Source organism: Ranitomeya imitator, chromosome 6, assembly GCF_032444005.1.
Source record: "Ranitomeya imitator isolate aRanImi1 chromosome 6, aRanImi1.pri, whole genome shotgun sequence".
In the NCBI taxonomy this organism is placed as follows: domain Eukaryota; kingdom Metazoa; phylum Chordata; class Amphibia; order Anura; family Dendrobatidae; genus Ranitomeya; species Ranitomeya imitator.
In genome coordinates, this window is record NC_091287.1 from 16444399 (window position 1) to 16469517 (window position 25119).

Genomic DNA, 25119 nt, shown 5'->3' on the forward strand with positions numbered 1-25119 from the left:
CTAAGATGGTCCATTTGGTGCCCTTGTCTAAATTGCCTTCCTCCTCTGATTTGGTGCCATTGTTTTTCCAGCATGTGGTTCGTTTACATGGCATTCCAGAGAACATCGTTTCTGACAGAGGTTCCCAGTTTGTTTCGAGGTTTTGGCGAGCCTTTTGTGCTAGGATGGGCATTGATTTGTCTTTTTCCTCGGCTTTCCATCCTCAGACAAATGGCCAGACTGAACGAACCAATCAGACCTTGGAAACATATCTGAGATGTTTTGTTTCTGCTGATCAGGATGATTGGGTGTCCTTTTTGCCTTTGGCTGAGTTCGCCCTTAATAATCGGGCCAGCTCGGCTACTTTGGTTTCGCCGTTTTTCTGCAATTCTGGGTTCCACCCTCGTTTCTCTTCAGGGCAGGTTGAGTCTTCGGACTGTCCTGGTGTGGATACTGTGGTGGATAGGTTGCAGCAGATTTGGACTCATGTAGTGGACAATTTGACTTTGTCCCAGTTGAAGGGGAATTGGAGTATATAGTGGAGAAGATTTTGGATTCTCGTGTTTCGAGACGGAAACTCCAGTATCTGGTTAAGTGGAAAGGTTATGGTCAGGAAGATAATTCCTGGGTCTTTGCCTCTGATGTCCATGCTGCCGATCTGGTTTGTGCCTTTCATGTGGCTCATCCTGGTCGGCCTGGGGGCTCTGGTGAGGGTTCGGTGACCCCTCCTCAAGGGGGGGGGTACTGTTGTGAATTCTGTGGCCAAGCTCCCTCCTGTGGTCGTGAGTGGTACTTCGGCTGGTTCTGTCTATGAGCTTCCTTTGGTGGATGAGAGTGGTACTGCGGCTTCTGAGTTTCCTTCCTCAGGTGATGAGGTTAAGTCGTTAGGTGCTGCTCTATTTAACTCCACCTGGTGCTTTGATCCTGGCCTCCAGTCAATATTCTAGTATTGGTCTTGCTTCCTCCTGGATCGTTCCTGTGGCCTGTCTATCCTGCATAAGCTAAGTTCTGCTTGTGTTACTTTTGTTTGCTATATTTTCTGTCCAGCTTGCTTTATTGGTTTTTCTTGCTTGCTGGAAGCTCTGAGACGCAGAGGGAGCACCTCCGTACCGTTAGTCGGTGCGGAGGGTCTTTTTGCCCCTCTGCGTGGTTGTTTGTAGGTTTTTGTGTTGACCGCAAAGCTATCTTTCCTATCCTCCGTCTATTCAGTAAGTCGTGCCTCACTTTGCTAAATCTATTTCATCTCTGAGTTTGTATTTTCATCTTTACTCACAGTCATTATATGTGGGGGGCTGCCTTTTCCTTTGGGGAATTTCTCTGAGGCAAGGTAGGCTTATTTTTCTATCTTCAGGGCTAGTTAGTTTCTCAGGCTGTGCCGAGTTGCATAGGGAGCGTTAGGCGCAATCCACGGCTACCTCTAGTGTGGTGTGATAGGATTAGGGATTGCGGTCAGCAGAGTTCCCACGTCTCAGAGCTCGTCCTATGTTTTTGGTAATTGTCAGGTCACTTTGTGTGCTCTGAACTTCAAGGTCCATTGTGGTTCTGAATTACCTGTTCATAACAGATGGGGATGTAGATGAGGGCAGGGGCTCAGTGATGGGGATGTAGATGAGGGCAGGGGCTCAGTGATGGGGATGTAGATGAGGGCAGGGGCACAGTGATAGGGATGTAGATCAGGGCAGGGGCACAGTGATGGGGATGTAGATGAGGGCAGGGGCTCAGTGATGGGGATGTAGATGAGGGCAGGGGCACAGTGATAGGGATGTAGATGAGGGCAGGGCACAGTGATGGGGATGTTGATGAGGGCAGGGGCTCAGTGATGGGGATGTAGATGAGGGTAGGGCACAGTGATAGGGATGTAGATGAGGGCAGGGGCTCAGTGATGGGGATGTAGATGAGGGCAGGGGCTCAGTGATGGGGATGTAGATGAGGGCAGGGGCACAGTGATAGGGATGTAGATGAGGGCAGGGCACAGTGATGGGGATGTAGATGAGGGCAGGGGCTCAGTGATAGGGATGTAGATGAGGGCAGGGGCACAGTGATGGGGATATTGATGAGGGCAGGGGCACAGTGATGGGGATATTGATTAGGGCAGGGCTCAGTGATGGGGATGTAGATGAGGGCAGGGGCTCAGTGATGGGGATGTAGATGAGGGCAGGGGATCAGTGATGGGGATGTAGATGAGGGCAGGGGCACAGTAATGGGGATTAGGTGAGGGCAGGGGCACAGTGATAGGGATTATGTGAGGGCAGGGGCACAGTGATGGGGATGTAGATGAGGGTAGGGGCACAGTGATGGGGATGTAGATGAGGGCAGGGGCACAGTGATAGGGATGTAGATGAGGGCAGGGCACAGTGATGGGGATGTAGATGAGGGCAGGGGCACAGTGATGGGGATGTTGATGAGGGCAGGGGCTTAGTGATAGGGATTAGGTGATGGCAGGGGCACAGTGATGGGGATGTAGGTGAGGGCAGGGGCACAGTGATGGGATATTGATGAGGGCAGGGGTTCAGTGATAGGGATTAGGTGAGGGTAGGGGTAAAGTGATGGGGCACTAAGGTTAAGTCAGAAGCTCTGTTAGGGAGAGACATTTTGGGAACACAGGACAATGGGGGAAGGTACAATAACCTTAGAACTCTGTAGAATCTTTATCTAGTGGCGTCGGTGGCACATCGGCGACAAAACTTGTGCCAACAATATGTAGTGGAGAAAGTTCCAGGCACTCGCCCGTCACACGGAGAACCAGGCGTTTATTGAATAGCACAAGTGCCCACAGGTCTGATCTCGCCCCATCAGCTTCGTCGTGGGATCAGACATCTTCGGACTCCGCTCGTCTTCTAGGCTCCGTAATCTCCAGACGGTCAGGGCCGGAGAACCTGAAGCAGCAGAACAGGCTCCAGGGAAATCTACAAGACACAAGAGCAGGACTGGTGGTGATGGCGGCGAGCACTGGCCGAGGGCAGGAGAGCGGCGGATGGGGGTCATCTCATCTGGGCACAGGTCCTATAGACACGAGCTGATTATGGAGGTTCTGTTACTTGGTTACTTGGTTCCCCCCTTCATATTAATGGAAGAAAAGTGTGGGACATCCGAAACCCTGTATTTACCTCGATCGTCGCACTCTCTTCTGTCTGTTGCTGAGAGAGAAGAAGAATTGATTAATAACAGTCCAACATGGACAATATCACCCTCCTCTCCACCAGCGCAGGTCATGAAAACTGATAAGAAGTGATTATCAATAAACCCTACACGGGCAAATATGTGTCACATGGCACCAGTGCCAAAACCCCCATAAAATAACAACTCCTGTCCACCTCCCCCCACCAAAAAAGAAAACAAAATCTAGCTGCTGCCACTAGGGGGAGCTCAGCTCATAAAGATTTATGATAGGGCCCAGTGGGAGCTGTATACATCCCTATGCAGGGAGCTCCCCCTAGTGGCAGCGATGGTGGACTAAATGTGCAATATCACTCTCCTGCTATTGTTACTCCGACTTCTCACATATTTGGGTCTCCACCATCTGTGTTGTGTCCTAAAGATTCAAGTGGATAATAAGAGAGGAGGACGACCCTCGGAATCAATCTACAAGGTCCAATACACTGAGTCTGTCCTGTGTCTTGTCATGTCAACACTGAAATAAGTGGAGCTCAAAGCTAAAAAATATGGAACCCCCCATCCTGTGCTCCAGCAGTGTCAATTCAGTCCTATTTTTTCCATAGACTTACATTGCCTTCTTATCCTGTGCCTCCTCTTCCTCCACACCTTCCTCCTCTTTGTCCTCTTCCTTCACACCTTCCTCCTCCTCTTTATCCTCTTCTTTCACACCTTGCTCCTCCTCTTCGTCCTTTTCCTCCACACCTTCCTTCTCCTCTTCCTTTGGATCTTTTTCACTATACGAAAGAAAGTCTATAATCTGTTAATAAATGGGTATTTTATTCTGACCACTTTTGGGGGGAAAAGTGGGGGGAGGGGGGCATGGATTATATGGAGATGGGTTGGGATGTATAGTGGGGTATCAGTTATTCATCATAGCAATCCTCAGTGTGTTGTTCTGTGTTGGCAGGAAATATAGAAATAATAAGTTTGTGACCCCCCCCCCCCTTCCCAGGCGGTGGCGGTGTGGGGTCGGCAATGCTACACTGATAACTTACATGATGTCCAGTTTGGGATTTGGAACCTTCTCCATCTTCTGGTCTTATCCTAAAATAGAAAACGGCGCTCTGGTTACCGGACCTGCCCAAAACGTTCTGAAATTCAGAAGGAGCTGTACGCGGTGATCTCCCCTAGCAGGAAGCAGGACTCAAATTTGGGTCCCAGAAAAGTCATAAGGGCGTCCGTCATGGTGGGTTACCCACTGCCAGCCTCATCCTGGGTGTACCGGACCCGACTTTCTGGTATTAGGTTATTAGGCATATTGACATTTACATTAAAGATGGGTTTACCTGACACCCTCCAAATCTCAAATCCAAATCTGTAAAAGAGGAAAAGCGAAGAAGATACAACGACTGAGGAGGAGCATAATGATAATGATGGACTCGATGGAGGCAGCGCATGGAGCAGACTTACCTTCCAGTAATATCTGTCACCTTCAGTGCAGTGTCAGCTCTGCGTGTGATGTGTCTGATGTCGTCCTGTGCAGGGGTCGAGCCAACAGCCACAACATTCTATGCGGGGGTGGAGCCAACAGCCACAACATTCTATGTGGGGGTGGAGCCAACAATTGCAACATTCCGCGACATCATAAGCAGCAATAACCAATCCATGGAACAGATCAACCAATCAAAATGCTCTCGACTTTGGCAGGGACTGGGAAAATGAGTTGAGTTTATCTCTGGAATATGACTGGATTTGAAAATATGTTGTGTAAGATTCGGATTTCACCTGAGTTTTGCATAGTAAAGAATCTTGGGAAAAATAGGTAACACTCTAAAAACTGCACTTGACCCTGCCGACTCCTGTACAGACTAGAGATCCTGACCCCGCAGTTCCTAGTGGATCCTGTGTGAGCTGAGAGAGCCCTAACCACAGATTAGACAATGCCAGGTTGAACCTGAAAATCTGTTCAGCGCTATACGTTCCTCCTAAAGAACCAGAAGGCAAAACAAAATTAAAATAACCTACAGAAGGGTAGTGTGTGAACATAGAAAGAGATCCCAGAGTGAGTAAAACAAACCACAAAATACAAAATAAAGGATGAAGTGCCTACTTCCTATAAAGAGACAGAAGATAGGTGCGGGGTAAAGAACATAAACAGCAGAGAGATGAAACCTGCCGGCATCACTGCATGGCTTCACATCTCCCATCAGGCTGATGCACCGACTTACTCACCACTCTGGGCCATACTGTGAGTTCTGCCCTCTGCCTGCTCCATACTGTAAACCACATGTCCTCTGCTTCCTTTGTGCATTCTTCCTGGCTGTATACTGCAGGGGGCACGGCTAACGCTGTGTGGGGGCTAATGGTGCACGGTGTGGGGAGTGCAAGGGGCACGGCTAACGCTGTGTGGGGCGCTAATGGTGCACGGTGTGTGGGGAGTGCAGGGGGCATGGCTAACGCTGTGTGGGGCGCTGTAACGGGGTCTACAGCACACAGAATATATAACACAGATACACAGGGCAGGCCAATAGAAAAAACAGGCCAGACATACATTACAATAGCCAGGGGGCCGGAGCCTGCTGGTATTTACTGGGGGAATTACAAAGGTGGGGGAGGACAGAACGGGGATATCTTGTCCTCTCTGCCCAGGGGCGCAGACTGTGGACTGATGCATTTCACATGGAACCTATTATACATAATATATACTGCTGCACTGCATAACATATTCTTGGTGCTGGGGGTTCTGTAACAGGCGCTAATGGTGCACGGTGTGTGGGGAGTGCAGGGGGCATGGCTCACGCTGTGTGGGGGCTAATGGTGCACGGTGTGGGGAGTGCAGGGGGCACGGGCGGCTAACGCTGTGTGGGGGCTAATGGTGCACGGTGTGGGGGGGTGCAGGGGGCATGGCTCACGCTGTGTGGGGGCTAATGGTGCACGGTGTGGGGGGGTGCAGGGGGCATGGCTCACGCTGTGTGGGGGCTAATGGTGCACGGTGTGGGGGGGTGCAGGGGGCACGGGCGGCTCACGCTGTGTGGGGGCTAATGGTGCACGGTGTGTGGGGAGTGCAGGGGGCATGGCTCACGCTGTGTGGGGGCTAATGGTGCACGGTGTGGGGGGGTGCAGGGGGCACGGGCGGCTAACGCTGTGTGGGGGCTAATGGTGCACGGTGTGGGGGGTGCAGGGGGCACGGGCGGCTAACGCTGTGTGGGGGCTAAGGAAGAAGAGAGACGAAATGAATTGCACATTAGGCGGCACTCTCAGGAGTGGCCGCTAGATGGCGAGCACGCCCTGCTCTAAGCACAGAGAGGAAGTGAGACCACGCGTCACCATGACAACAGAGGCGACACACGGTCGGGGCCTAGTGGATCCCGGGATGGAGGCAGCCGGGAGCCGGTGCTGAGCGGCCGGGAGGGGAGCGCCGGGGATGGAGCAGAGCTTCACAGAGGCCGTGGCGTCGTCTCTGGTGAGGGAGTTTCTCAGCAGGAAGGTACGGACGCCATGTATGACCACTGCGCTAGTGACACTACAGCTCCCAGCATGCATCACCTATCTTGTCAGGGCATGCTGGGAGTTGTGGTGTCACTGGAGCTGCTCTGTATAAATGTGTGTATTGTAGAGCGCACGCCCTGGTGCTGTGGTGGCCACCATCATATGTCAGCGGTCCGATACAAAGCGCAGATAATTACTGTTCAGTGTAACGACCGACCCGTCATCCTCCTCCCGCACCCCGAGTGTCAGCGTCATCCTCCTCCCGCACCCCGAGTGTCAGCGTCATCCTCCTCCCGCACCCCGAGTGTCAGCGTCATCCTCCTCCCGCACCCCGAGTGTCAGCGTCATCCTCCTCCCGCACCCCGAGTGTCAGCGTCATCCTCCTCCCGCACCCCGAGTGTCAGCGTCATCCTCCTCCCGCACCCCGAGTGTCAGCGTCGTCCTCCTCCCGCACCCCGAGTGTCAGCGTCGTCCTCCTCCCGCACCCCGAGTGTCAGCGTCGTCCTCCTCCCGCACCCCGAGTGTCAGCGTCATCCTCCTCCCGCACCCCGAGTGTCAGCGTCATCCTCCTCCCGCACCCCGAGTGTCAGCGTCATCCTCCTCCCGCACCCCGAGTGTCAGCGTCATCCTCCTCCCGCACCCCGAGTGTCAGCGTCATCCTCCTCCCGCACCCCGAGTGTCAGCGTCATCCTCCTCCCGCACCCCGAGTGTCAGCGTCATCCTCCTCCCGCACCCCGAGTGTCAGCGTCATCCTCCTCCCGCACCCCGAGTGTCAGCGTCATCCTCCTCCCGCACCCCGAGTGTCAGCGTCATCCTCCTCCCGCACCCCGAGTGTCAGCGTCATCCTCCTCCCGCACCCCGAGTGTCAGCGTCATCCTCCTCCCGCACCCCGAGTGTCAGCGTCATCCTCCTCCCGCACCCCGAGTGTCAGCGTCATCCTCCTCCCGCACCCCGAGTGTCAGCGTCATCCTCCTCCCGCACCCCGAGTGTCAGCGTCATCCTCCTCCCGCACCCCGAGTGTCAGCGTCATCCTCCTCCCGCACCCCGAGTGTCAGCGTCATCCTCCTCCCGCACCCCGAGTGTCAGCGTCATCCTCCTCCCGCACCCCGAGTGTCAGCGTCATCCTCCTCCCGCACCCCGAGTGTCAGCGTCATCCTCCTCCCGCACCCCGAGTGTCAGCGTCATCCTCCTCCCGCACCCCGAGTGTCAGCGTCATCCTCCTCCCGCACCCCGAGTGTCAGCGTCATCCTCCTCCCGCACCCCGAGTGTCAGCGTCATCCTCCTCCCGCACCCCGAGTGTCAGCGTCATCCTCCTCCCGCACCCCGAGTGTCAGCGTCATCCTCCTCCCGCACCCCGAGTGTCAGCGTCATCCTCCTCCCGCACCCCGAGTGTCAGCGTCGTCCTCCTCCCGCACCCCGAGTGTCAGCGTCGTCCTCCTCCCGCACCCCGAGTGTCAGCGTCGTCCTCCTCCCGCACCCCGAGTGTCAGCGTCGTCCTCCTCCCGCACCCCGAGTGTCAGCGTCGTCCTCCTCCCGCACCCCGAGTGTCAGCGTCGTCCTCCTCCCGCACCCCAAGTGTCAGCGTCGTCCTCCTCCCGCACCCCGAGTGTCAGCGTCGTCCTCCTCCCGCACCCCGAGTGTCAGCGTCGTCCTCCTCCCGCACCCCGAGTGTCAGCGTCGTCCTCCTCCCGCACCCCGAGTGTCAGCGTCGTCCTCCTCCCGCACCCCGAGTGTCAGCGTCGTCCTCCTCCCGCACCCCGAGTGTCAGCGTCGTCCTCCTCCCGCACCCCGAGTGTCAGCGTCGTCCTCCTCCCGCACCCCGAGTGTCAGCGTCGTCCTCCTCCCGCACCCCGAGTGTCAGCGTCGTCCTCCTCCCGCACCCCGAGTGTCAGCGTCGTCCTCCTCCCGCACCCCGAGTGTCAGCGCCGTCCTCCTCCCGCACCCCGAGTGTCAGCGTCGTCCTCCTCCCGCACCCCGAGTGTCAGCGTCGTCCTCCTCCCGCACCCCGAGTGTCAGCGTCGTCCTCCTCCCGCACCCCGAGTGTCAGCGTCGTCCTCCTCCCGCACCCCGAGTGTCAGCGTCGTCCTCCTCCCGCACCCCGAGTGTCAGCGTCATCCTCCTCCCGCACCCCGAGTGTCAGCGTCATCCTCCTCCCGCACCCCGAGTGTCAGCGTCATCCTCCTCCCGCACCCCGAGTGTCAGCGTCATCCTCCTCCTTTTCCCGCACCCGAGTGTCAGCGTCGTCCACCTCCTTTTCCCACACCCCAAGTGTCGGCGTCGTCCTTTTCCCACACCCCAAGTGTCGGCGTCGTCCTTTTCCCACACCCCGAGTGTCGGCGTCGTCCTTTTCCCACACCCCGAGTGTCAGCGTCGTCCTTTTCCCACACCCCGAGTGTCAGCGTCGTCCACCTCCTTTTCCCGCACCCGAGTGTCGGCGTCGTCCTTTTCCCACACCCCAAGTGTCAGCGTCGTCCTTTTCCCACACCCCGAGTGTCGGCGTCGTCCTTTTCCCACACCCCGAGTGTCAGCGTCGTCCACCTCCTTTTCCCGCACCCCGAGTGTCAGCCTCGTCCACCTCCTTTTCCCGCGCCCCGATTGTCGCCGTCGTCCAACTCCTTTTCCTGCGCCCCGAGTGTCAGCGTCGTCCTTTTCCCACACCCCGAGTGTCAGCGTCATCCTCCTCCCGCACCCCGAGTGTCAGCGTCGTCCACCTCCTTTTCCTGCGCCCCGAGTGTCAGCGTCGTCCTTTTCCCACACCCCGAGTGTCAGCGTCGTCCTTTTCCCACACCCCGAGTGTCAGCGTCATCCTCCTCCTTTTCCCACACCCTGAGTGTCAGCGTCGTCCACCTCCTTTTCCCACACCCCGAGTGTCAGCGTCGTCCACCTCCTTTTCCCACACCCCGAGTGTCAGCGTCGTCCACCTCCTTTTCCCACACCCCGAGTGTCGGCGTCGTCCTTTTCCCACACCCCGAGTGTCAGCGTCATCCTCCTCCTTTTCCCACACCCTGAGTGTCAGCGTCGTCCTTTTCCCACACCCCGAGTGTCAGCGTCATCCTCCTCCTTTTCCCACACCCCGAGTGTCGGCGTCGTCCTTTTCCCACACCCCGAGTGTCAGCGTCATCCTCCTCCTTTTCCCGCACCCGAGTGTCGGCGTCGTCCTTTTCCCACACCCCGAGTGTCGGCGTCGTCCTTTTCCCACACCCCGAGTGTCGGCGTCGTCCTTTTCCCACACCCCGAGTGTCGGCGTCGTCCTTTTCCCACACCCCGAGTGTCAGCGTCGTCCACCTCCTTTTCCCGCACCCGAGTGTCGGCGTCATCCTTTTCCCGCACCCGAGTGTCGGCGTCGTCCTTTTCCCACACCCCGAGTGTCGGCGTCGTCCTTTTCCCGCACCCGAGTGTCAGCGTCATCCTTTTCCCACACCCCGAGTGTCAGCGTCGTCCACCTCCTTTTCCCACACCCCGAGTGTCGGCGTCGTCCTTTTCCCGCACCCGAGTGTCGGCGTCGTCCTTTTCCCGCACCCGAGTGTCGGCGTCGTCCTTTTCCCACACCCCGAGTGTCAGCGTCGTCCTTTTCCCGCACCCGAGTGTCGGCGTCATCCTTTTCCCGCACCCGAGTGTCGGCGTCGTCCTTTTCCCACACCCCGAGTGTCAGCGTCGTCCTTTTCCCGCACCCGAGTGTCGGCGTCATCCTTTTCCCACACCCCGAGTGTCGGCGTCGTCCTTTTCCCACACCCCGAGTGTCAGCGTCGTCCACCTCCTTTTCCCGCACCCGAGTGTCGGCGTCGTCCTTTTCCCGCACCCGAGTGTCGGCGTGCCAGTATCCGGGATAACCTAGCACTGACACTGACGTGGCTGACCCCCCGTCCTCTCCCCATTTTCTCCCCCAGGGGCTGAAGAGGACGAGCGCTGCTCTGGAGGTGGAGTTTCCTCGCTCCCCACAAAGCATCAATAATAGGAACGAGCTGCGGAGCGTCCTGCACCTGGAGGCCTTGTACAGGGAGAATAAGGTGAATGGCTGAACAGACGGTGTGATGACAAATCGTCCGACATCACGCCTCACATTTCATCATAATAAACCGCACCTTAAAGGGATTGTCCACCACTTGGATGTCGATGACTAGAGATGGGCGAAGCTGAATGGTAAAGTTCGGGATCCATACCAGACACTTAGTGTCCATGCGCGGATCCTGAATACCGACTTTTTCTGGAAGTCCGTGTTAATGTTCAGGTTCAGTAGCCCGAACAAAGCTTGTTGAAAGTCTACAGCGCAGCCAATCAACAAGCTCTCCTGTGTGGGCCCTTCGGGCCCCATCACTGCCATGTCCAGTATTGGCATGGCTGTGATTGGCTGGCGAATCATGTGGAAAACTAAAGAAAGAAAAGAATGGCGTGGAGATCCTCTATTCTTGATAACCAGCGCAGGTAAAGCTGACGGCTGCAGTCCTCAGTTGTCAGCTTTATCTTGGGTGGTTATCAAAAATAGAGGGGTCCCCATGCTGTTTTTTTAATTGTGTAAGTAAATAACTAAAAAAAAAAAACGGCGTGTGCTCCCCCTTTTTTGACAACCACCCAAGCTAAAGCAGACATCTGGGGGCTGGTAAGGGTCCATGAATATTGCCCCCCTTAAAAATCACACTCCACAGCTGCCCCAGAAAAGGATCATCCATTAAATGCCCCAATTCTGGCGCTTTGCTCGGCTTTTCCTACTATCCCTGCGGCGGTGGCAAGAGGGGTAATATTTCTGGGGTTGATGTCAGCTTTATACTGTCACCTGTAGCAGAGTTGGTGCTCATGGTGCGATATCAGCATCGTGGATAATCGCCGGACAGGCGAGTATAACTTTTATTTTTACTTTAAAACTATCACCCCACTTGTCACCGCACCAGAACAAGTGGGAAGAGCCGGGCAAAGTGTCAGAATTGGTGCATCTAATGGATGCGCCATTTTTGTAGCATCTGAGGGCTGGTGTTTTCTGTCTGGGAGGGGGCCAATATCCATGACCCCTTCCTAGGCCACTAATATCTGCCCGCAGCTGTCTGTTTCGCCTTTGCTGGTTATTAAATATCGGGGGGGGGGGGACCCCACTTCATTTTTCTTTTGGGGTCTGCCATTTTAATAACCAGTATAGGCTAAGTATACAGCTGTGAGCTGATAGTAATAGGCTGGGAAGCCTCAAGGATATTGACCCCTTCCCAGAATAATAACACCATTCGCTGAATACATGTACAAAAAGCTACACTCGCACTGCACTAGTTACTTATCACACTGAGATGTTTCTCACCATGCTCCGGCTCCGGCAGGTGAATACTCTCATCAGCGTTGCCTGCTGTCAGCGAGAACAGGCTTACTATGATGGGAGTATTACTCCCCAGCTGACGCCTCTCCAGCGGTAACATTACCGCCTGTCACAGCTGCTGGCTCACTTGCTGTCATCTGTGTGACAGAGTGTGAACCTTACACTGTACCGCCGATCAGAGCCCTTGTTTCTCACGCTGTCACACAGATGACAGCGTGGGAAATGCCGGACGCTTGGGCCCCAGTGTGTTTCGTGTACCAGTTTGGGTACAGCTTTGGTACCCAAACAGATCTTTTCTTAAAAGTTTAGCCAGACTGGAATATCCATGAGTTCGCCCATCCCTACTTCATAGTTCATCAGTATAAGATTGGTGGAGGTCATCACCCCCCCGTGATTCAGCGGCCAGGAAGTAGCATAGCGCCACACGGGATGTAGTGGCCATGAATGGTAGTGCAGATTTCTCAAGGACAATTTATAAATAATAACGTTTTTAAAAATCCCTTTAATATTTTTTTTCTCATAGTTGGCTGACAGACCCCTGAAGACCCTCCTGGAGCTCATCACTAAGTATTTTCTTGAAAGTTTTGATAAAAATAAAAAGTTGGAAATGACCGGAGACCACGGTATGGAGGCCACGAAGATATTTATCAAAGGAAATCGGAGGAAGGAGTCGGAGGCCTCCCACCTAGACGTGTACGACCTCTCCGACGAGGACGCCGGGGAGAGCTCCGCCGTGTCCGAATCCAGTACCACCCTCCGAATCCACAGGTAGCGGCTGCTGCCCCCTGTACTGACACGCCCTGTACTGACACCTTGTGGCCACTGCTGGTATTGCATGTGCTGATGGTCGCAGCTTCTCCTGACCCGATTAGTGGCCCTGCGGGCATCTAGCCTTTCAGACGGTTCAGGGCTGCAGTCCTCAGCATGTCAATTCCTGCAGAGATTTCCAGGTGGGCTATGAAAACCGCCACCTAGGACCCCCAGATCACCCCGAAACTGTGAGCAGATTGGATTTTCAGCTTTCTGTCCATTTTCTTCATAACTGTATAAAGCAAAGCTGAGGATATGGAGCTTTGTATCAGAAACCTCTGCACCTACGTTCCCCACGTCTGGGATTGTAGATCCGGCTGCAGGACCCCCAGTGGTCCAGCGGGGGCTACATGGCCACACCCCAAAAATGCATGTGATGTTCACTGTGCAGGTGTGATTGGGCTGCGAGCCAGGTGCGATTTTACCTATCGCCTTGTTTGTGCTTTTGGTTTTTTTTCTCCCCTTTTTCGATAACTTTTTTATTTTTCCATCCAAATTCCAAGTGCAGTGAAGACGATCCCGCCGCGCCCTCATTGTGTTGTTCCTTTTGTTCTAGCGTCCAGGTCACTGATAACGGCGATGCTAAGTTTCTGCAGATCTGTTTCCCAATAACATTTTGGGCACACATATGTTTTGATCACTTTTTATTGTGTCTTTGTGGGGAGGTCACCTAAAAATGCATTGTTTTTTTTTTTTTCTTTGTTGTGTTTGCCGTATGGATGAATGTGACCGACGTGGCCGATACGTGGATTCTCACACAACGTCTTACAGGGCTGGAAGTCAGGACCCAGCGTACAGTCGTAAGGAGCGACCCAGAGCCGTAAACGACAACTGTAGAAAGTCCGAAAAAGAAGGAAACCTCCTCGCCAGAGAGCCGAAGGGGGAGACGTCCGGACCACCAGAAAGTCCAGCCGAGGCTCCGAGGCCGAAGTCCAGCAGGATGGTACGGGGGATGATGTCTGGCCCTATAGCCAGCACCCAGGAGGTGAGAGCAGCTGCCAGGAAACCTCCGCGGGGGACACAAGTCCCAGAAAGTTCTTTTATAATTTATGTTTTGGGGTTTTTTTTCTTTGAGGGGTGAGGGAGCGAATGACGAGAAATACGGCGCCGTCACATCCTTCACGGTTTTCCCAAGACATCCCCTGACGCTACATTAGCAGATTTACTCCCAGGGTCCGGCCGTCTATAAGACCTTCTCATGGTTATTTCTTCCATAGGATTCTCTGAAAAAGAAGGTGCAGAGACGTTCCTCTGCTTCTCACCAGTCCGTCCAAGCCAAAGACGATCCCCTGACTAATGGCCAACAAGCAATGACCAGGGAGCCTGCGAAAAGCCCCCCGAGCCCCGCACTGCAACTGGGCAAGGAATTCACTGCCAAACTATCGGCCGCCACTGCGACAAACTCTGCGCCCAGGAGCCCGACCCTCCTGCCTGTTACTAAACAGCCGCCCAGGTCCTCCGGGGAAGTGGAAGAGACCGGGACGGACGCCTACAGGGACTTCAGAATGAAACTATCATTAGGAGCAGAACAAGAAAAACCTCAAAAGCCAGTGCAAAAAAGAGAAGGTTCATCTACTTCCAGAAGGTGGGTGCATCCATCAGACACATGGTATATACTATATACAATACTTATCTGATCCCGAATAGCATCCTGTATTATCCTCCAGAGCTGCACTCACTATTCTGCTGGTGCAGTCACTGTGTACATACATTACATTACTGATCCTGTGTATTATACCCCAGAGCTGCACTCACTATTCTGCTGGTGCAGTCACTGTGTACATACATTACATCACTTATCCTGAGTTACCTCCTGTATTATACCCCAGAGCTGCGCTCACTATTCTGCTGGTGCAGTCACTGTGTACATACATTACATTACTGATCCTGAGTTACCTCCTGTATTATACCCCAGAGCTGCACTCACTATTCTGCTGGTGCAGTCACTGTGTACATACATTACATTACTGATCCTGAGTTACCTCCTGTATTATACCCCAGAGCTGCACTCACTATTCTGCTGGTGCAGTCACTGTGTACATACATTACATTACTGATCCTGCGTTACATCCTGTATTATACTCCAGAGCTGCACTCACTATTCTGCTGGTGCAGTCACTGTGTACATACATTACATTACTGATCCTGAGTTACATCCTGTATTATACTCCAGAGCTGCACTCACTATTCTGCTGGTTCAGTCACTTTGTACATACATTACATTACTGATCCTGCGTTACATCCTGTATTATACTCCAGAGCTGCACTCACTATTCTGCTGGTGCAGTCACTGTGTACATACATTACTGATCCTGAGTTACATCCTGTATTATACTCCAGAGCTGCACTCACTATTCTGCTGGTGCAGTCACTGTGTACATACATTACATTACTGATCCTGAGTTACATCATGTATTATACCCCAGAGCTGCACTCACTATTCTGCTGGTGCAGTCACTGTGTACATACATTACATTACTGATCCTGAGCTACCTCCTGTATTATACCCCAGAGCTGCACTCACTATTCTGCTGGTGCAGTCACTGTGTATATACATTACATTACTGATCCTGAGTTACATCCTGTATTATACTCCAGAGCTGCACTCACTATTCTGCTGGTGCAGTCACTATGTACATACATTACATTACTGATCCTGAGTTACATCCTGTATTATACTCCAGAGCTGCACTCACTATTCTGCTGGTGCAGTCACTGTGTACATACATTACATTACTGATCCTGAGTTACATCCTGTATTATACTCCAGAGCTGCACTCACTATTCTGCTGGTGCAGTCACTGTGTACATACATTACTTGTGTTGTGTGTACACGGCTATTCCTGTAGTGGCCACCAGATGTCACCGCTCGCTCACCTTTCCTTGCGCACTTTGCAGGGTGGTCTCTGGCTGCTTTGTTCCTCTCCTGCAGACACTGGATTTGGGGTCCGCGCTGCTCCAGGCCGGCACCAGTGACAGCTGTTTGTAGATGCAGATAATCACTAGAGGTTTATCCTTGAATAGATCATCTCAGGGCAGTGAAAAGCTGTGGGTGATTTCGGGTGACAAGTGTCTGCATGGGCGACCTTACCCCAGCAGTAGTCACCCAGCTTTTTTAGAATTCTGAATGACGTGTGTAATGGTCTCGTCCTCCAGTTGTAGTAATACACAGATGGAGGACAACTCTTGCAGGGCCACAGTGAGGGGCATGTGGGCAGTCACACAGCTTTCGGAGTCCCCTCGTACGTGCACGTCACCCTCTGCCTCCCTAGTGTTTTGTTGTGAAGACCTCTGCTTGCTGTTATTTCATTGTTTTCTGCCAATGGATTTATGTCACGTTGGTTGAGTCCATGTCCAGAGACCTCGCCTGTCGGTGGCCTGAGACCGCGCCTGTTGGTGGCCCGAGACCACGTCTGTCCCTGGCCCGTGACCTCGCCTGTCAGTGGCCTGTGACCTCGCCTTTCGGTGGCCCGAGGCCTCGCCTGTTGCTTTCCTGAGACCGTGCCTGTTGCTTTCCTGAGACCGTGCCTGTTGGTGGCACGAGGCCGTAGCCCGTTGCTGGCTCGAGACCACGCCTGTTGGTGGCCCGAGACCACGCCTGTTGGTGGCCCGAGGCCTCGCCTGTTGGTGGCCCGAGACCGCGCCTGTTGGTGGCACGAGACCGCGCCTGTTGCTGGCCCGAGACCACGCCTGTTGGTGGCCCGAGGCCTTGCCTGTTGGTGGCACGAGACCGCGCCTGTTGGTGGCACGAGACCTCGCCTGTTGGTGCCCTGAGACCACGCCTGTTGGTGGCCCGAGACCTCGCCTGTTGGTGGCCCGAGGCCTCGCCTGTTGGTGGCCCGAGGCCTTGCCTGTTGGTGGCACGAGACCGCGCCTGTTGGTGGCACGAGACCTCGCCTGTTGGTGCCCGGAGACCACGCCTGTTGGTGCCCGGAGACCACGCCTGTTGGTGGCCCGAGACCTCGCCTGTTGGTGGCCCGAGGCCTCGCCTGTTGGTGGCCCGAGACCACGCCTGTTGGTGGCCCGAGACCACGCTTGTTGGTGGCCCGAGACCACGCCTGTTGGTGGCCCGAGGCCTTGCCTGTTGTTGGCACGAGACTACGCCTGTTGGTGGCCCGAGGCCTCGCCTGTTGGTGGCCCGAGGCCTCGCCTGTTGGTGGCACGAGACCACGCCTGTTGGTGGCACGAGACCACGCTTGTTGGTGGCCCGAGACCACGCCTGTTGGTGGCTCGAGGCCTCGCCTGTTGTTGGCACGAGGCTACGCCTGTTGGTGGCCCGAGGCCTCGCCTGTTGGTGGCACGAGACCACGCCTGTTGGTGGCACGAGACCTCGCCTGTTGCTGGCCCGAGACCACGCCTGTTGGTAGCCCAAGGCCTCACCTGTTGGTGGCACGAGACCGCGCCTGTTGGTGGCACGCGACCGCGCCTGTTGGTGGCACGAGACCGCGCCTGTTGGTGGCTCAAGGCCGTAGCCCGTTGCTGGCTCGGGACCGCGCTTGTTGCTGGCCCGAGACCTTGCGGGTTTCTTGCCCGAGACCGCTCCTGTTGCTGGCCCGAGACCGCTCCTGTTGCTGGCCCGAGACCGCTCCTGTTGCTGTCCCGAGACCACGCCTGTTGCTGGCCCGAGACCGCGCCTGTTGCTGGCCCGAGACCGCGCCTGTTGCTGGCCCGAGACCGCGCCTGTTGCTGGCTCGAGACCGCGCCTGTTGCTGGCCCGAGACCTCGCGGGTTTCTTGCCTTTCTTACTGACAGCAAGCAGAGATCCTGGCAGCCATAAGCAGCAGATTAACGATTTCAGAGAACACTGTCCCCTCCATGTGCGCCCTCCAGGTCTAATGTCGGCTCCTCCGTTTCTTAGTAATGTAACCACTTTGCTTGTAAAAGTGCATTGAGGTGTCCGACCTCCTTCTTCCTGTGTTGATGATGATATATGATGTATCTCTCTGGCCTTCGGTTCATGCATTAGGTGGCTCAGCATGAGCAGCACTATTGCTCCTTTTCCCCTGGGGGGCGCTGTGTGCGGAGAGTGGGACTGTGGGCAGGTGATGCCGTGAGTATCGGACGCAGGCTGTGCCCTCTGGGACATGGTGTGAGTGGGCACAATTGTGGGAAGGGACTGGAGAGAATCCTTACATAACCCCGGAGCAGCGCACAGCGGGATTCCTGGAGACTCGGCACATTTACTGCATCCCCCGGGCCGCGGACCCTCATAAAGACAAGCATGTGTTTCCAGTCTGTACTGACGCCAATGCCCAGGAGTGATGGCAGACAGGAAGCCAAGGAAGAATGGTGCGGCCTGCAGCCTCCTCCTGCACCTCTGCAACTGGCGCAGCCTGGGAATAGGAGGCCGAGCACGGGGGGCAGAGGAGGCCGCCTACTACAGGTGTACAGGCCAAACCCTGAGCACATGGGGGTACACACCCTGAAAAAGAGGTAATGCAAGAGCAGGGAAAATGGTGTACGGTCATTCACCAGGAGGGCCGCACCCCAACGTGACGGAGGGCCGCACCCCAACGTGACGGAGGGCCGCACCCCAACGTGACGGAGGGCCGCACCCCAACGTGACGGAGGGCCGCACCCCAACGTGACGGAGGGCCGCACCCCAACCCGACGGAGGACCGCACCCCAACCCGACGGAGGGCCACACGCAGGCCAGACGGAGGGCCGCACCCCAGCCCGACGGAGGGCCGCACCCCAGCCCGACGGAGGGCCGCACCCCAGCCCGACGGAGGGCCGCACCCCAGCCCGACGGAGGGCCGCACCCCAGCCCGACGGAGGGCCGCACCCCAGCCCGACGGAGGGCCGCACCCCAGCCCGACGGAGGGCCGCACCCCAGCCCGACGGAGGGCCGCACCCCAGCCCGACGGAGGGCCGCACGCAGGCCAGACGGAGGGCCGCACCCCAACCCGAAGGAGGGCCGCACCCCAGCCCGAAGGAGGGCCGCACCCCAGCCCGAAGGAGGGCCGCACCCCAGCCCGAAGGAGGGCCGCACCCCAGCCCGAAGGAGGGCCGCACCCCTGCCCGGAGGAGGGCCGCACCCCTGCCCGGAGGAGGGCCGCACCCCAGCCCGAAGGAGGGCTGCACCCCAGCTCGAAGGAGGGCCGCACCCCAGCCCGACGGAGGGTTGCACGCAGGCCAGACGGAGAGCCGCACCCCAACCCGAAGGAGGGCCGCACCCCAACCCGAAGGAGGGCCGCACCCCAACCCGAAGGAGGGCCGCACCCCAACCCGATGGAGGGCCGCACCCCAGCCCGAAGGAGGGCCGCACCCCAGCCCGAAGGAGGGCCGCACCCCAGCCCGAAGGAGGGCCGCACCCCTGCCCGGAGGAGGGCCGCACCCCAGCCCGAAGGAGGGCCGCACCCCAGCCCGAAGGAGGGCCGCACCCCAGCCCGACGGAGGGCTGCACGCAGGCCAGACGGAGGGCCGCACCCCAACCCGAAGGAGGGCCGCACCCCAACCCGAAGGAGGGCCGCACCCCAACCCAAAGGAGGGCCGCACCCCAACCCGATGGAGGGCCGCACCCCAGCCCGAAGGAGGGGCGCACCCCAACCCGATGGAGGGCCGCACCCCAGCCGGAAGGAGGGCTGCACGCAGGCCAGACGGAGGGCCGCACCCCAACCCGAAGGAGGGCCGCACCCCAACCCGAAGGAGGGCCGCACCCCAACCCAAAGGAGGGCCGCACCCCAACCCGATGGAGGGCCGCACCCCAGCCCGAAGGAGGGGCGCACCCCAACCCGATGGAGGGCCGCACCCCAGCCCGACGGAGGGCTGCACGCAGGCCAGACGGAGGGCCGCACCCCAACCCGAAGGAGGGCCGCACCCCAACCCGAAGGAGGGCCGCACCCCAACCCGATTGAGGGCCGCACCCCAGCCCGAAGGTGGGCCGCACCCCAGCCCGAAGGAGGGCCGCACCCCAGCCCGAAGGAGGGCCGCACCCCAGCCCGAAGGAGGGCCGCACCCCAGCCCGGAGGAGGGCCGCACCCCAACCCGACGGAGGGCCGCACCCCAACCCGACGGAGGGCCGCACGCAGGCCAGACGGAGGGCCGCACCCCAACCCGACGGAGGGCCGCACGCAGGCCAGACGGAGGGCCACACCCCAACCTGACGGAGGGCCACACCCCGGCTCGACGAAGAAACACACAGCAACTCTATGGAAAGCCGTACGCCAGCCTGACAGCCACGCCCCAGCCAGACGGCCACACGCCAGCCCAACGTAGCCTCACTCCACTCAGTCCGGGCCTATGGAGCCATCTGGCATATCATGAAAATTTTCACCATGCAGACCGCAAACCAACACTGCAAACAATGACATTAGTAATATTTATAAAATCTCTGTTCGCTATCAGTGAATGGAAACATTCATGTTTATTCCTTCACCCTAGTGTAGCATTGCTCGGCAGCTTATAATGGACCATAGTGTTTAATAAGAATAACAAATTGTCAAGTGATTTTACTACTTTTGGATGCTGGATAACTGGTGATTTTATAAATATAGGAAATTATTTCTGGCGCCTGTTCGGGGGTCTAGATGTGATTGTACTTACCTCTACAGGTGGACCCACTGCTGCACCCACCACTAAGGGGAGCTCACTACATACAGATTTATACAGCCACCACTAGGAGGAACTCACTACATACAGATTTATACAGCCACCACTAAGGGGAGCTCACTACATACAGATTTATACAGCCACCACTAGAGGGAGCTCACTACATACAGATTTATACAGCCACCACTAGGAGGAACTCACTACATACAGATTTATACAGCCACCACTAGGAGGAACTCACTACATACAGATTTATACAGCCACCACTAGAGGGAGCTCACTACATACAGATTTATACAGCCACCACTAGGAGGAACTCACTACATACAGATTTATACAGCCACCACTAGAGGGAGCTCACTACATACAGATTTATACAGCCACCACTAGGAGGAACTCACTACATACAGATTTATACAGCCACCACTAAGGGGAGCTCACTACATACAAATTTATACAGCCACCACTAAGGGGAGCTCACTACATACAGATTTATACAGCCACCACTAGGGGGAGCTCACTACATACAGATTTATACAGTCACCACTAGGAGGAGCTCACTACATACAGATTTATACAGCCACCACTAGAGGGAGCTCACTACATACAGATTTATACAGTCACCACTAGGGGGAGCTCACTACATACAGATTTATACAGTCACCACTAGGGGGAGCTCACTACATACAGATTATACAGTCACCACTAGAGGGAGCTCACTACATACAGATTATACAGTCACCACTAGAGGGAGCTCACTACATACAGATTATACAGTCACCACTAGGGGGAGCTCACTACATACAGATTTATACAGTCACCACTAGGAGGAACTCACTACATACAGATTTATACAGTCACCACTAGGGGGAGCTCACTACATACAGATTTATACAGCCACCACTAGGGGGAGCTCACTACATACAGATTTATACAGCCACCACTAGAGGGAGCTCACTACATACAGATTTATACAGTCACCACTAGGAGGAACTCACTACATACAGATTTATACAGTCACCACTAGGGGGAGCTCACTACATACAGATTTATACAGCCACCACTAGGGGGAGCTCACTACATACAGATTTATACAGTCACCATTAGGGGGAGCTCACTACATACAGATTTATACAGCCACCACTAGGGGGAGATCACTACATACAGATTTATACAGCCACCACTAGGAGGAGCTCACTACATACAGATTTATACAGTCACCACTAGGAGGAGCTCACTACATACAGATTTATACAGCCACCACTAGAGGGAGCTCACTACATACAGATTTATACAGCCATCACTAGGGGGAGCTCACTACATACAGATTTATACAGTCACCATTAGGGGGAGCTCACTACATACAGATTTATACAGTCACCACTAGGAGGAGCTCACTACATACAGATTTATACAGCCACCACTAGGGGGAGCTCACTACATACAGATTTATACAGTCACCATTAGGGGGAGCTCACTACATACAGATTTATACAGCCACCACTAGGGGGAGATCACTACATACAGATTTATACAGCCACCACTAGGAGGAGCTCACTACATACAGATTTATACAGTCACCACTAGGAGGAGCTCACTACATACAGATTTATACAGCCACCACTAGAGGGAGCTCACTACATACAGATTTATACAGTCACCATTAGGGGGAGCTCACTACATACAGATTTATGCAGCCACCACTAGGGGGAGCTCACTACATACAGATTTATACAGTCACCATTAGGGGGAGCTCACTACATACAGATTTATACAGCCACCACTAAGAGGAGCTCACTACATACAGATTTATACAGCCACCACTAGGAGGAACTCACTACATACAGATTTATACAGCCACCACTAGGAGGAACTCACTACATACAGATTTATACAGCCACCACTAGAGGGAGCTCACTACATACAGATTTATACAGCCACCACTAGGAGGAACTCACTACATACAGATTTATACAGTCACCACTAGGAGGAGCTCACTACATACAGATTTATACAGCCACCACTAAGGGGAGCTCACTACATACAAATTTATACAGCCACCACTAAGGGGAGCTCACTACATACAGATTTATACAGCCACCACTAGGGGGAGCTCACTACATACAGATTTATACAGTCACCACTAGGAGGAGCTCACTACATACAGATTTATACAGCCACCACTAGAGGGAGCTCACTACATACAGATTTATACAGTCACCACTAGGGGGAGCTCACTACATACAGATTTATACAGTCACCACTAGGGGGAGCTCACTACATACAGATTATACAGTCACCACTAGAGGGAGCTCACTACATACAGATTATACAGTCACCACTAGAGGGAGCTCACTACATACAGATTATACAGTCACCACTAGGGGGAGCTCACTACATACAGATTTATACAGTCACCACTAGGAGGAACTCACTACATACAGATTTATACAGTCACCACTAGGGGGAGCTCACTACATACAGATTTATACAGCCACCACTAGGGGGAGCTCACTACATACAGATTTATACAGCCACCACTAGAGGGAGCTCACTACATACAGATTTATACAGTCACCACTAGGAGGAACTCACTACATACAGATTTATACAGTCACCACTAGGGGGAGCTCACTACATACAGATTTATACAGCCACCACTAGGGGGAGCTCACTACATACAGATTTATACAGTCACCATTAGGGGGAGCTCACTACATACAGATTTATACAGCCACCACTAGGGGGAGATCACTACATACAGATTTATACAGCCACCACTAGGAGGAGCTCACTACATACAGATTTATACAGTCACCACTAGGAGGAGCTCACTACATACAGATTTATACAGCCACCACTAGAGGGAGCTCAATACATACAGATTTATACAGCCATCACTAGGGGGAGCTCACTACATACAGATTTATACAGTCACCATTAGGGGGAGCTCACTACATACAGATTTATACAGTCACCACTAGGAGGAGCTCACTACATACAGATTTATACAGCCACCACTAGGGGGAGCTCACTACATACAGATTTATACAGTCACCATTAGGGGGAGCTCACTACATACAGATTTATACAGCCACCACTAGGGGGAGAGCACTACATACAGATTTATACAGCCACCACTAGGAGGAGCTCACTACATACAGATTTATACAGCCACCACTAGAGGAAGCTCACTACATACAGATTTATACAGCCATCACTAGGGGGAGCTCACTACATACAGATTTATACAGCCACCATTAGGGGGAGCTCACTACATACAGATTTATACAGTCACCACTAGGAGGAGCTCACTACATACAGATTTATACAGTCACCATTAGGGGGAGCTCACTACATACAGATTTATACAGTCACCACTAGGAGGAGCTCACTACATACAGATTTATACAGCCACCACTAGGGGGAGCTCACTACATACAGATTTATACAGTCACCATTAGGGGGAGCTCACTACATACAGATTTATACAGCCACCACTAGGGGGAGAGCACTACATACAGATTTATACAGCCACCACTAGGAGGAGCTCACTACATACAGATTTATACAGTCACCACTAGGAGGAGCTCACTACATACAGATTTATACAGCCACCACTAGAGGGAGCTCACTACATACAGATTTATGCAGCCACCACTAGGGGGAGCTCACTACATACAGATTTATACAGTCACCATTAGGGGGAGCTCACTACATACAGATTTATACAGCCACCACTAAGAGGAGCTCACTACATACAGATTTATACAGTCACCACTAGGGGGAGCTCAGTGTATACATATTTATACAGTCACCACTAGGAGGAACTCACTACATACAGATTTATACAGCCATCACTAGGAGGAGCTCACTACATACAGATTTATACAGCCACCACTAGGGGGAGCTCACTACATACAGATTTATACAGCCACCACTAGTGGGAGCTCACTACATACAGATTTATACAGTCACCACTAGGGGGAGCTCACTACATACAGATTTATACAGTCACCACTAGGGGGAGCTCACTACATACAGATTTATACAGTCACCACTAGAGAGAGCTCACTACATACAGATTTATACAGTCACCACTAGGGGGAGCTCACTACATACAGATTTATACAGTCACCACTAGGGGGAGCTCACTACATACAGATTTATACAGCCACCACTAGGTGGAGCTCACTACATACAGATTTATACAGTCACCACTAGGGGGAGCTCACTACATACAGATTTATACAGCCACCACTAGGGGGAGCTCGCTACATACAGATTTATACAGCCACCACTAGGAGGAGCTCACTACATACAGATTTATACAGTCACCACTAGAGGGAGCTCACTACATACAGATTTATACAGTCACCACTAGAGAGAGCTCACTACATACAGATTTATACAGTCACCACTAGGGGGAGCTCACTACATACAGATTTATACAGTCACCACTAGGGGGAGCTCACTACATACAGATTTATACAGTCACCACTAGTGGGAGCTCACTACATACAGATTTATACAGCCACCACAAAGGAGAGATCACGATATACCTATTTATGCAGTCACCGCTGGGGTGGTGCTTGAATTGATGTGTGTGTGTATGTGTGTATATATGTATGTATATACCGTGTATATATATATATATATATATATATATATATATATATATATATATATATATATATATATATATATATATATATACACACACACTACTATTTTAGATTTTTAGGCCTGTGTCAGAATGCTTTAAAAAAATAAAAGTGTTAATAATTTGTTTTCATCAATGAACAAAAATGTAAGTGAATGAAGAAAAGAGAAATGTGAATCCCATCAGCATTTGGTGAGAGCCTGCCGCCTTCATCCGTTCTTGTAGGTATTTGCCA

The 25119-nt window shown here is 53.9% G+C and overlaps 2 protein-coding genes across 3 annotated transcripts in view; one reads left to right on the top strand and one right to left on the bottom strand.

Annotated features, from left to right (window-relative positions):
- Nucleotides 1-2748: 2748 nt before the first annotated feature.
- Nucleotides 2749-4264, bottom strand: LOC138643534 (uncharacterized). The gene is made up of 4 exons (XM_069732430.1): nucleotides 4131-4264; nucleotides 3705-3869; nucleotides 3087-3116; nucleotides 2749-2885 (listed from the first exon to the last, which is right to left on the bottom strand). Exons 1-4 carry the CDS (start codon nucleotides 4163-4165, stop codon nucleotides 2789-2791), a joined length of 327 nt encoding a protein of 108 aa, XP_069588531.1. The 5' UTR covers nucleotides 4166-4264; the 3' UTR covers nucleotides 2749-2788.
- A 2141-nt stretch (nucleotides 4265-6405) lies between these two features.
- The window catches only part of MINDY4 (MINDY lysine 48 deubiquitinase 4), a 141299-nt gene continuing 122585 nt past the window's right edge, over nucleotides 6406-25119 (top strand). The window contains exons 1-5 of one of the 2 annotated variants that reach the window (XM_069729243.1): nucleotides 6406-6562; nucleotides 10452-10571; nucleotides 12384-12628; nucleotides 13442-13655; nucleotides 13888-14255. In XM_069729243.1, the coding sequence (XP_069585344.1) occupies nucleotides 6500-6562; nucleotides 10452-10571; nucleotides 12384-12628; nucleotides 13442-13655; nucleotides 13888-14255 (1010 nt within the window). In that variant the 5' untranslated portion in view covers nucleotides 6406-6499. The remainder of the gene's footprint in view (nucleotides 6563-10451; nucleotides 10572-12383; nucleotides 12629-13441; nucleotides 13656-13887; nucleotides 14256-25119) is intronic. The other variant, XM_069729244.1, reaches the window with a different exon arrangement.